At 43.7% G+C, this 13,594-nt stretch overlaps 1 protein-coding gene across 17 annotated transcripts in view; it reads left to right on the top strand.

Annotated features, from left to right (window-relative positions):
* The window catches only part of nid2a (nidogen 2a (osteonidogen)), a 174,824-nt gene that overhangs the window by 16,363 nt on the left and 144,867 nt on the right, over positions 1 to 13,594 (top strand). For all 17 annotated transcript variants that reach the window (XM_078562579.1, XM_078562589.1, XM_078562578.1 and 14 more), the window contains exon 9: positions 11,933 to 12,076. In XM_078562579.1, the coding sequence (XP_078418705.1) occupies positions 11,933 to 12,076 (144 nt within the window). The remainder of the gene's footprint in view (positions 1 to 11,932; positions 12,077 to 13,594) is intronic.

The following is a 13,594-nucleotide window of genomic DNA, read 5'->3' as shown; positions in this document are numbered from 1 at the left end:
GGAGGCAAGGTCATAGAGGGATTAGAAAGCAAGGATGAAAATTTTAAAATTGAGGCATTGCTCAGCTAGGAGCCCATCCAGGTCAGCAAGTACAGGGATAAACGGTGAATGGAACTCAGTAAGAATGTAAGAAATGGGAGCGGGATTAGGCCATTCTCCATTTTGAGCTTACTTTGTCAATCAATAAGATATGGAGTGACATGCCACATCAACTCCACGTTCCTGTGCTATTCTCATGTTCCTTGATTCTCGTTGCATCCAAAAATCTGCCGATCTCTTGTTTTGAATATGCCTATTAACTGTGCACCGACAGCTCCCTAGAATAGAGAATTCCAAAGGTTCACAACCTTGTGAGTGAAGAAATTTCTCCTCATCTCAGTCTTAAACGGGCAGCCATTGTGACGACCTAGTTTTAGATTCCCAGCCAGGGGAAATGCCCCCTTGCCTCTATCCTGGAGGGTTGCCAACCCTCCCGGAATGGCCGGAGGGATCTCCAGGAATGGACATTAATCTCCCGTTGATTATTGAAAGCAAACCAGCAAATAAATTAATTTGCAGTAAACTGGTACTGATGTGGGCCATGCACGTGTACTGTGCCCATAAACCTCGCTGCCTGTTTTTCCCTGCCAAGAAGGTTAAAGGTGAAGCTCTCATGTGTTCTTTGAGAGAAGAGCACACATGAGTAATGGAATGGTGACTGTTGTATCTCTGGGTACTGTTTTGCTCAGTAGGGGACTCGGAGGGCTGCTCAGCAGCTGCCGCTAGCCTGTGAGGTGAGGGCGGTGTGAGCGGGCAGAGAGAATCAGCGCTTCTGCGGGAAGAAGGCACGGGGCACAAGACCATGGTCCCAGGGGTGGAGCGTGTGCAGCAAATGTTACAGTGCCGATTCTGATACTAATGTAACTGTCAGGAGGGAGCAGGCTAGGGCCCCCATCAGTTGGAGAACAGAACCCGAGGCGGTTGCTGATCAGTGTCTGGTGTGTGTTTGCTATTGTCCTTCAAGAGCCCCAGGAATTGGGTGTGTTGGGGCAAGCGGAGGGACCAGGGTCTGAGCCTGGAAGTGGGTGAGGATTCAGCAGTGACTACTTTAAAGGGCTGCCACCTGATCGTGGTTCCAACAGCTGCCCGGGCACTGCAGTGCCTGAACAAGCCAATTCTAAACAAGGATAGAATATCAAAGTACTTTTGTTCATTTATGTGCAGCCTGGGTCTTTAGGCTTTTGTTCCCCCACCCTGGATGGGCTCACCCACTCTCGCCAGGCCACCAGGATTCTGTGACGCTAGTTCTGTTGACATCTCCCAGACTATGCCCAGCCAGAGTTGGCAACCCTACTACCCTGTCAAGCCCTTTTAAAAGTTTACTTTGGTCAAGATTTTTAGGATACCCGTCACCCGAAGAGTCCCTGCCGATACAGGCTGCCCCTCCAAGGAAAATTAATTGGCTGCAGATGGGACCTCGGGAGGAAGTCCCGCCTCAGAGAGCTGTAGGCCAATCTGATTGGCCAGCAGCTCTCTAGTCTCAGCAACGCCACAAGCTGTAGTGGGCAGGACTGGGATTACAAGCAGTCCCCAGAGTCTAAGTCCCAGGAATCCAGGATCAGCCAAGTGTGGGGGTCTCAGGGCAGGGAGATGAGGTGAAGCCCACGGGGAGTGGTGGGCAGGGGGGAGGGTGTTGATGGAGAGGCCTGGGAGGGGTGGGAGCACACAGACTTTGTGGGGAGGTGGAGGACGCCCAATGTTCAAAGGAGGCCATTGACGGAGGTGACCCTCCTTCTCACCTGAGGCCTGAGCGGGGTCACTCTCTTGGCTTCCCTCCTGCCGCTGAACGCTTTCTATCAGCCTGAAAATTGTGACTGGGCAGGAAACAACCCTTTAGTGGTCATTAATTGGCCACAAGGGCCTCAATTGGGCAAGAGTGGGCAAGCTGGCCCTAGACCTCACCCATCTCACTGTAAAATTGTGGAGAGGTTGAGGCAAATGGGAGGCCAGTGGGAAGGCCATCTGAGGCATTTTATGCACCCCCCACCCCCCCCACACCCCGCCCTACCCCACCTGTATGTAAACCCACCGGTGGGGGAAATGTAAAATTCTGCCCTATGTTTCAATGCGATCACCTCTCATTCTAAACTCTAGGAAATATAGGTCTAGTCTACTCAATCCGTCCTCATAGGACAATTCGCTCATCGCAGGAATCAGCCCGGTGAACATTTTTTGGATTCCCTCTAAGTTATATCTTTCCTCAGGCAAAGAGACCAAAACTGTATGCAGGATTCCAGGTGTGGTCTCACTGAAGTCCAATATAATTGCAAGAAGTCTTTTTTACTCTAGTACTCCAACCCCTTTGCAATAAAGGCTAATGTAATTCTTTTCTTTCCTAATTGTTTGCTGTACCTGCATGTTAACGTTCTGTGATTCATGTGCAAGAACACTCAGGTCCCTCTGGGAAGAAACATTTCTCAGTCTCTTGCTATTTAAACTATTCTGCCTGATCAACATCGCAAAAGCAGAGTATCTGATCATTATCACACTGATGTTTGTGGGAGCTTGCTGTGTGCAAATTGGCTGCAACATTTCCTACATTATAACAGTGATTACACTTCTAAAGTATTTCAGTGGCTATAAGATGCTTTGGCATGCTCATTGGTCATTAAAGGTGCTATATAAATGCAAGTCTTCCTTTTCTTTCTGTTGTATTTCTCCTACCAAAGTGAATAACTTCATAACACTCACATAACCTGTCTATATTGCTTTGTGGCTCCTGCATCCTCCTCAAATATTACTTTCCCACCTAAACATGTATCATCAGAGGGAGAGGGTGGTGTAGTGGTCATGTCACTGGATTAGTAATCAATAGACCCAGGCTAATATTTTGGGAATGTGAGTTCAAATCCCACAATGACAGCTGGTAGAATTTTAAATTCAATTAATAAAATCTGGAATTGAAAACTATCATTGAAACCTACTCACAAATGTCCTTCAGGGGAAGAAATCTGCCATTCCTACCTAGCCTGCCCAACGCATCACTCAAGGTCCACATTAATGTGTTTGAGTCTTAACTGCCTTCTGAAATGGCCCAGCAAGCACCCAGTTCAAGGACAATTAGGCAGGGGCAACAAATGCTGGCCTTGCAAGTGATGACCATATCCCATGAAAGAATAAATAAGAAAAAACTTGGCTACGTTACACTCAGTCCCCCCATCTAAGTCTTTGATATAAATTGTAAGTAGTTGAGGGCCAAGTACTACTCCTTATGCTGCATCATTAGGTACAGCCTGCCAACCTGAAATTGACCCATTTATTCTTACTCTCTGTTTTCTGTCGGTTAACCAAACCTTAATTCATGACAACATATGACTTCCAATTCCATGAATCCTAATTTTGTGTATCAACCTCTTGCATGGCACCTGATTAAATACTTTTTGAAAATCCAAATACACTACATCCATTGATTCCCCTTATCTACCCTGCTAATTACAACCTCAGAAAACTATAACAGATTAGTCGAACATGATTTCCCTTTCATAAAGCCATGTTGACGCTGTCTGATTATATTATGATTTTCTAAATATCCTGCTATTATGTCCTTAATAATGGATTGCAGCATATATCCAAAAACAGATGCTAGGCTCACTGGCCTATAGTTCGCTGCTTTCATGAAAAGAGGTGTTACATTTGAGGCTTTCCAATCTGCTGGGACCATCCCAGAATTTTGGAAAATTAAAACCAGTGCACCCACTATCTCTGTAGCCACTTCTTTTAAGAAGCAGGGAACTATATCAACAGAAACAGATGGCCAGACATCTGGTTCTATACCTGGGCTCCATATGAATGTTTGGTTGAGCTCCAAAACTGACAAATGCATTAGCTCAGCGGGGGTCTGTTTGGACAAACTGAAGTGGAGTATTTACTTTGCTTGATGGACATCTTTATGAGGGTTATTCTTTCTATGATCTCTTTTGTCAATGAGTCTATGTGTATTTGGATAAGGTTAAGAGGTATGAACTGAGTAAAGCTTTTGTTACTGACACCATAATGGTCCTTTCTGATTGACACTTCTATAGGGTTGTAGGAACATCATTTCTTTTTCACAGCATTAGGTAGTTTTTCCTCAGCATTTCAAAACTGTCTCTGACTTGAACATACTCAATGATTGAGCCTCTGCAGACCTCTGGGGTAGCAGATTCCAAAGATTCACCACCATCTGAGTGAAGAAATTCCTCCTTATCTCAGCCCTAAATGGCTTACCTTTTAATCTGAGACTGTGTCCCCTGTTTCTAGACCCCACAGCCAGGGGTAACATCCTGCATCTACCGTGTTGAGCCTTACAAGAATTTTGTATTTTTCAATGAATTCACCTCTCATTCTTCTAAACTTTAGAGAATACAGGCCCAGTCTCTTCAATCTCTCTTCATAGGACAATCCTGCTATCTCAGTAATCAGTCTGGTGATTCCTTCGTTGCAATCTCTCTATGGCAAGTATATTCTTCCTTAGATAAGGAGACCAAAACTATGCGATTCTTCAGGTGCAGTCTCACCAAGGCTCCATACAAATGCAGCAACACATCTTTACTCCTGTACTCAAATCCTCTTGCAACAAAGGCCAACATAACATTTGCCTTCCTTGTGCATCGTTCTCAGAGTCTTCCTTTCTCAATGTAATATATTTTTGTTCACAGTTATGAAATATTTCCTTAAGTGCATGCCACTGCTTCAACCTATTTTCTTAGTCTACCGTAGCCAACTCTGCCTTCATACCTTTGCAATTGCCTTTATTTAAATTTAAGACACTAGTTTCAGGGCCAAGTTTCTGACTCTCAAATTGAGTGTGAAATTCTATCATGCTATGATCACTTTTGCCTAGAGGGTCCTTTGTTATGAGATCATTAATTAATCCTGCCTCATTACACAATACCAAGCCCAAAATAACCTGTTTACTGGTTGGTTCCAGAATGCATTGTTCTAAGAAATTGTTCCAAATACACTCTATGAACTCATCCCCGTTGCATCCTTTGCTAATTTGGTTTGCCACGGATTATTGCAGAATCACATTATTTCTTGATTTATATTCTGTTCTACAGTATTGCTACTGTTACAGGGCCTCTAGACTATTCTCACCATGACTTCTTTCCTTTGTTATTTCTTATTTTCCCCAAAACTGATTCTACATCTTGATCTTGTGAACCAAGATCATTTCTCACTACTGCATTGATCTCATCCTTCTCTTCCTCCTTTTCCTTTCTTCCTATCTTTCTGCCATGGCCAACAATGGTGGAGCAATGGTTGAGCAAATAAAAATCTAGAATACTGTGTACACCTGGAATACTGTGTACAGTTTCGGTCTCCAGAGGCTAGAGTTAGATGAGCACAGATATTATAGAATCACAAAATTTTAGCAGCACAGGAGGAGGCCATTTGGCCCACCGTGTCTGCACTGGCTCTCCAAATGACCATTATGACCTAGTGCCATTGCCCTGCCTTTTCCCTGCACCTCTGCACATTGTTTCTATTCAAATAATCATATAATGTCCTCTTGAATGCCTCAATTGAACCTGCCTCCACTACACTTCAAGGCAGTGCATTCCAGACCTGAATGACTCATGTGAAAAAGTTTTTTCTCATGTCACATTTGCTTCTTTTGCAAATCAGTGCCCTCTCGTTCTTGATCCTTTTACGAGCGGGAACAGCTTCTCCCTTTCTACTCTGTCCAGCCCCCTCATGATTTTGGACATCTTTATCAAATCTCCTCTTAGCCGCCTTCTCTCCAAGCAGGGTTGGAGTAGATTGCTGAGATAGGGAGTGGCAGGGTCATGAGGAATTTGAAAACAAGGATGAGAATTTTAAAATCGAGGCATTGCTTGACCAGGATACAATGTAGATCAGTGAGCACAGGGTTGATGGGCGAACGGGACTTGATACGAGAATGAACACAGGTAGCAGAGATTTGGATAAGCTCAAGTTTATGGAGGGTAGACTGTGGAAGACCAGTGGTGGAATAGTCAAGTTTAGACATAACAAAGGCTTGAATGAGGGCTTCAGTAGCAGATGAACTGAGGCAAGGTTGGAGTAAGACGATGTTACCGAGGTGAAAAGTGATCTTAGTAATATCTCTGCAATTTCCTTATTCCGCATTATAATTTCTTATGTCTCAGTTTCTAAAGGACCCATGTTTACTTTTGCTATTCTTTTCCTTTTTACATACTTATAGCAGGTTTGCAATTTGTTTTTATGACTCCTTCTGGTTCACTCTTGTTCTGTTTTCTCTTTCTTTATCAGTTTCTTGGTTATCCTTTGCTGAATTCTAAAATCTTCTCAGTGCCAGAGCTTACCACTCTTCTTGGCAACATTATAAGCCTTTTCCTTTAATAGACAGCTATGCTATCTTTAACTTCTTTTGTTAACCATGATTGGACTACTTTCCCTGAGAGGTGTTTATTCTATAAAGTAATGTATAGTCATTGTGAATTATAAATTAATTATTTAAATGCTTACCATTGTTTATCTTCTTGCTGCTTTACCTTTTAATTTGGTTTCCCAATCTGCATTAGCCAACTTGTCCTTTAATACTTACGTAGTGTTAAGACTCTAGTTTTGGCTGAACTAAATCACTCTTAAGCTCTATAAAATTATTTCATGTTATGATCACTCTTTCCCAAACTCTTTCTCATCATGCAACATTAGATCTAAAATAGTTTATTCCCTATTTGGTACCATGACATACTTATCTGGAAGGCATTCCATGAACCCGTCCTCAATGCTCCCACTGCAATCTTTTTTGGCCAATCTATAGGAAGATTAAAGTCCCACATTATTACTGTATCATCTTTGTTACATGCACCTCCAATTTCCTGATTTATACTCTGCCTGACACTACAGCTGTTGTTTGGGGTCGATAAACAACTCCAACCAATTGTTTCTGTCCCCTTCTGTTTCTGAGTTGCATCCAAAATGATTTTACATCTTGATTTTCCAAACTACTATCCTTTCCCTCTACTGTCTTTGTCCCATCCTTTATTATCACTTCTTTTCCATTTTGCCTATCTCTTCTAAATGCCATGTATCATGGAATATTTACTTCTCGACCTGTGCTATTAATTCATCCATTTTGTTGTAAATATTTTGCACACTCCAATGTAATAAGTGAAATATGTGTTCATGTAGCTCTGCTTCAAATTGGCGCTATGTAGACTGTGTAGAATCCCCAGGTGCAGATAGCACTGTGGGTTGATAGCTGCTGGGTTGACACGGGTTTTTGCAAGTACCATCCCTTGGCGCTGTCTGCCCCAGGGTGCCTAGGTGGCACCAATTTGAAGCAGCACCACGTGAACAAATTTATTCCCCATGTCTTTAACTTTTTTTCTCTTCTTCTCTGATGTTACATTTAATCTCAAAAATCCTATTACCTTTGTTAACCTCTCTGTCCCTTCCTGATTCATACTGCTTATCTTTACCCAGTCACTGCTCTGTTCTACAGACTTGACATTTGTCTTACTGTTTATGAATTGATCCTTTCCTGAATCCTACCCCACCGTCCATACCATTAGTTTAAAACTCTATCTACTGCTGTAGTTATTCGATTTGCCACTAGCGTAACACCAGTATAAGCCAGGTTTGAGTGTATTCTGTCCCAATAAATAGCTCCTCTTTCCCCAGTACTAGTGCCAGTGCCCCTTGAATTGAAACTCCTACCTCCCTACAACATTTTTTCAGCCATGTGTTTAACCTTCTAATCTGTTTATCATTATGCCAATTTGTGTGTGCCTCAGGTAACAATCCGGAGATGGTCACCTATGAGTTCTGTGTTTTTATTTTGACCCTAGCTCATCAAACTCTCTCAGCACAACCTCATTTCTAGTTCTACCTATGGTGTTGGTTCCCACATGGACCACCACAATTGGAGCCTCTCTCTCCAACTCCCAAGTTCTTCTCCAGTTGTGAGGACATGTCCTAAACCCTGGCACCAGGCAGGCGACGCAACCTTTGAACCCAGTTGGAAGTCCCAGTTGCAGCTGCAATGGACGGTATCTATCCCCCGACTATACTCTTCCCATATCACGACCATATTCCTTTTTACCTCCCTGACTTGAAAGGCCTCCTGCACTATGGTCAATTTGCTGATCCACTCTGCAAACTTTGCCCTCATCCACACAGGCAGCAGGTACATCATACCGGGTTGGTTAAGGGAAACGTGCAAATTATGATATGGGCAGCAGAATTTTGGATGAGTTTATTGAGGTGGAAGGTGAGAGTGTGGTAAGGAGTGCATTGAAATAGTCAAGTCTGGAGGTACCATGGCGGAGATGAGGATTTCATCAGAAGATGAGCTGAGGTAGGCTCAGAGTCAGGCAAATGTTATAGAAAGTTGGAAGTAGGTGGTCTCAGTGATGCTGTGGATATATGATCAGAGGCTCAACTCTGGGTCAAGTATGACACCAAGGCTGGAATTTTATGCTTCCCCCCGCCCCCCCCCCCACCCCTGGAGGTGGGCTGGCAGGCAGCAGGAGGTATAAAATCAGGTGGGATGTTGGGATGTGGGGGGTACCCTGTGCCATCATCTACCCACCTCCAATGGTATTGCACCTTTTGGCAGGATAGGTGATAGGCGCCTGCTGCCCCCGGGCCATTTGAGGCCCTTAAATGGCTAATTAATGGTGACTTAAGGGTCTCGTCTTACCACTGCTGCTATTTTACCTGCCGTGGGGTTGCCTATGCCACATTGCGAGGCTGCTAGGTAAACTCTGGTGGCCTGGCTGTGGGCTTAGCAGGGGGCACTTTTGTTTGGATACTCTGTGCCCAGTGGAGTCACACCCCCCCAATGGAAATAGCTGCCCCCCGCTTGTTTCCCCATCCCTTGGTCTCCTGAGCGCTGCCCCTTCCCCCACTCCCGGATCTGCCTGACTGGCCCCAGCTGCCCCACTAGCTTCATTATCTGGCCTTCATCTCTGTTCATCCTTAGACAATGACTGCAATGTCAGTAGTGACCTCTGTTCACAGTGGCGCTGCTGAGACTGGGTAGCTGCCAGCCATCTGACCAGCCAACAGCTCATGGAGGCAGGATATCCTTACACATGGGGGAGGAAACCAGGACCTCAGGTTTTAACTGCCCAACGACCGTTAAATCCAGTCATGGTCACTGCCTCAATGAAATATTCTGGCCCAAGACGATAAACAGTTGCCAGGAGAGAGATGGACTTAGTGAGTAGGGAATAGTGTTTGTGGTGGGAGCCAAAGGCATTTGGCCAGGATTTTCCAGTCCCGCCCACGGGTGGGAATTGTTGGGGGCGGGATGGAAAATTTGACAGGCCAGCCAAAGGTCCTCTGTCTTCGGGCAGGAATTTCCAGTCCTGCGATGGGCGGGACTGGAAAATCCCATCCAATGACTTTGGTCTTCCCAATATTTAATTGGAGGAATTCCTGCCCTTAAGTATGAAAATTCAGAGACAGTGGAAAGGCCGAGAGATGTGGTGGTGAGGTACAGCTGAGTTTAGTGGTTTATAGAAATAAAGTGCTCCTCTGTATAGAGGGGAGGGAGCAAGGTTGATTGTCATGGGTAACTAAGTAAACTCTGTTTCATCCCTTGCTCAGGTTGCCAAATCTGATTAAGCGCATTCCTGGAAGTTTCACCACATGACTTGCCTCACGATCCAGCCATTAGGTGGCCAACACATCCATCCTTGTGACGCACTGCCTTCCTACGCCATTTGCAAATCAAAAAGACTTATTACCCAATTACTACCCAATTGGATGATGCTTGACTGTCAGGCAAACAGCTTTTTTTCCTCGTTTTCGATATTTTTACATCTGGTAAAGCGAATGTTCAAAGAAAATGGAAAAAAACAATCTTTATTAATGTCGCTATGATATTTCTCGAGGATTGCACACAGCTGAGTCCAGGAATTGATCTTCAATTCCTGGAGACTCCAGGCCAATCCTGGAGGGTTGGAGGGAAGAAAACCCACCCCTTGCTCCTAAGGCCATCAAAAGCACATTATCTGGTGCAGGATTTTTCTTATGGCGGGCGGGCTAGGCGGGGGCAGGCGCAAAGCCAATTGCCGCCCGCGATCAGCTCCGTGCCGCCATTTTACATGGGTGGGCCAGTAGCGCTTAGTGCTATCTGTGCGGGTGGGGGGAGGAGGGAGAGTCGGGGCCAGCGCTCTTTCACGCATGCATGTGAAAGAACGCAGCAATCTCCCTGAGGCACAGAGCAGCCTCAAGGAGGTTGAATGGATATTAAAATAATTAAAGAAATAATTAAAAAATATATTTGAACATGTCCCCTTTTGTGACTGTGTCACATGAGTGGGGACATGTTTTTACATTTATCAAAATTTATTTATTTAATAAAAGCTTCAGGAAACCTCATCCCGCTCATGGATGAGGTTTCCTGAAAAACAGGAAGGCTGTTTGGGCTTTTCGCCTGCCCGCCAACCTTAAGGTTGAATGGGCAGCATTCACAAGTGCTTCGATTAATTTCTTAATAGGCCGTTTATATTTCAGTGGGCGCACAGCCGACTCCGGTGCGCACCTGCTGAATGAAATATCGCGATGACTTTGGGACGCACGCCCGATGTCATCACGCGTCAATTTATGCGTTGGCGTGTCGGGCCCGCCCCTGCACGCCAACTGGAAAATTCTGCCCTTGGTCACTCTTACATCTGGTGTTTGTGAAACTTTGCTGGGTAACAAATTGTCCTGTTTGTTCACATAACAGTAATGAAAGCATTTTAAGGGTAATCCATTGGTTGTAAAGTTCTGTGGCATATCATGGGTGGGTTGGTGGAGTGGGCGGTAAAGCAGCAGATGGATTTTAACATAGAGAAGTGTGAGGTCATACATTTAGGGAGGTCAAACAGTTACAGGGCTTACAAAATAAATGGGAATATACTAAGAGGGGTAGATGAAGTGAGAGATCTTGGCGTACAAGTACACAGGTCCCTGAAGGCAGCAGTTCAAGTAGACAAGGTTGTAAAGAAGGCATATGGAATGCTCTCCTTCATAGGCAGAGGTATAGAATATAAAAGTAAGGATATAATGTTGGAATTGTATAAAACACTGGTGAGGCCACAACTGGAGTGTTGTGTGCAGTTCTGGTCACCACATTGCAGGAAGGACGTAATAGCTCTGGAGAGAGTGCAGAGGAGGTTTACAAGAATGTTGCCAGGGTTAGAAAAGTATAGCTATGAGGAGAGATTGGATAGGTTGGGGTTATTTTCCTTAGAACAAAGAAGGCTGAGAGGCAACTTGATTGAGGTGTACAAAATTATGAGGGGAATAGATAGAGTGGACAGGATAAAATTGTTTCCCTTGACAGAGAATTCTAGAACCAGGGGACATAGATTCAAGATAAGTGGCAGAAGGTGTAGGGGGGACATGAAGAAGAACTTTTTTATGCAGAGGGTAGTGGGTGTCTGGAATTCGCTGCCCAAGTTGGTGGTAGAGGCAGAAACTTTAAACTCTTTTAAAAAGTACCTGGATCTGCATCTAAAGTGCTGTAAGATGCAGGGCTATGGGCCAGGTGCAGGAAGGTGGGATTAGAAAGGGCACCTGGGTGTCCTCGGGCTGGCATGGACAAGATGGGCCGAATGGCCTCCTTCTGTGCTGTAACTTTTCTATGGTTCTATGAGAATATGATGAAGTAAAATATAAATATAACATCATTCTTGCTTTGTCTTTGTTCATTTAGCACTGTTGACAAACCATAGTCTACTTTCTGTGTTCAGTACCAGCGTTCAGGCTAATTATGGATGTGAATTATTTCTCTGGTATATAAACTAATGGTAAGCTACTGATAATAGTTAAATCTAATTAAGTCACTCACCTGTCCTTGGATCATCATATGACTGGTCTTCCATAATTGAAGCTACGGTATTTCCTCAATATACACACCCTTCTTTAAAATACAGTTCTTCATGTATTTCTCCTGTTCTTTCTGCAGTTAACTCTGGGCCTGATACTGTAAATCCATGTCAGGATGGAAGGCATACTTGTGATGCAAGAGCACAGTGTTTCCCAATAAATGAACATGAACACATCTGCAAATGTGCACCCGGCTACCAAGGAGACGGCAAAGTTTGCACAGGTGCGTGAAGAGAATAACTGTATTATTAGTACTGTACAGTCCTGTCTGGTCTTTGTTGTACACCCTTTAACTTATTTTCATTCTAACTAGCAATTTTTACCCAATACTGACTGAGAAAAGTGCAACTACATTCTATGGAAGCTGGATATAATGTAGATTTAAATCCACTTTTATATGGTATTCAGGGATACATTTTATAGCTGTATGATGCTGCAGTGTATATGTTTATTTCATAAGTACTCATGAAAATAATTAACACCTGGAAAAAAGTAGTAAAACAGTATAGTAGATTTGGACTGACGTGGCAAGATTTTGTTTACACTTGTCTTAAGTTTCCACACCTTTACCAGCATTTTATTAATGCTGGCATGGAATTTCTACTTTGCAAAGTCTGCAAATTGTGGTAGATCCTGTTTCATTAGATCTCTCTCCTATATAATAGCTGTTTCTATTTGGGCCTGGGGCCTCCTTTTGATGTGTGAGCCAATATTTCCTGGAGCCCACTTAAAATATGCAAATGAATGTTGTGCATGGGCCAGAAACACGTGCACCAAGGTTAAGTTAGAATGGAGCATATGAGGTGCTTCTGTTGCCCACATTTGCTGATGTTAGTAGAAACTTGGAGCTCGTAGTCTTGAGAAGTTTTGAACAGTGATTAGTGTATTTGAAAAGATTGTTTGGGATGGTTTTCCGTTTTGCAGCGCACCTGTACAGAACTGATCTTACCCTGACAGCCTGAGGGCTTCTGAGGTAGCAAGGAATTGCTTGTCCTCAGCAAAAGTAAAAGTAAAATATTCTGAGTCAGCATTATGAAGGGAAGGTGAAACAGTTTTTGAGGAGGATGCACCACATAAGTTGTTGCACCCTCACAAAGAGTTTACAGATCTTGATAATCTTTTGAAGGTAGCAGTGAGGAACGTTGTGTTTGGAAGTAAAAGTTTTTTTTTAAAAAAGCTATAGGAGAGCTGTGCCAGCTTTTTCAGTGAAGACTGTAACCAACATCATCTGCTGAGCAGCTGTGCCTGTGACTGTAAAACTTATCACTGCGCATAGTTTCTATGCCATTGGCTCCTTTCAAGCAACCAAGTGGAATCTGTATAATATCAACCAGGGATCTGTCAGAGCATGTAGACGTCAGAAACTAATATTTTCAATAGAGCTGGAGAATGCATGCAATTTGACATGATAGCAAGAATATTGTTATAGAACTACCCAGTTACTAGTGCCTCCAAAGTTCAGGGTGCAGTAGATGGCACCTACATAGCATTGCAAACTCTTACATTAAATCCACTGAACCTTCTGAATAGGAGCAGCTTCAACTCACTGAATGTTCAGATCATGTGTAACTAGCCCCAATAATTCTCTATGTTAATGCCAAATTCACTGGAGATTGTCATGAAGCCTTCATCCTCAGGAATTCCAGTCTCCCTGATCTGTTTGAGGGCAAGAATTAGGTGAATGGATTGTTTATTGGTGATTATGTGAACCCATTGCTTTCAGGCATAATGATTCCTCCAC

The sequence above is a fragment of the Cetorhinus maximus genome, chromosome 18 (genome assembly GCF_964194155.1).
Source record: "Cetorhinus maximus chromosome 18, sCetMax3.hap1.1, whole genome shotgun sequence".
Taxonomy (NCBI): Eukaryota; Metazoa; Chordata; class Chondrichthyes; order Lamniformes; family Cetorhinidae; genus Cetorhinus; species Cetorhinus maximus.
The sequence above is the reverse complement of the archived record's forward strand: the minus strand, read 5'-3'. Positions and strand labels throughout refer to the sequence as shown.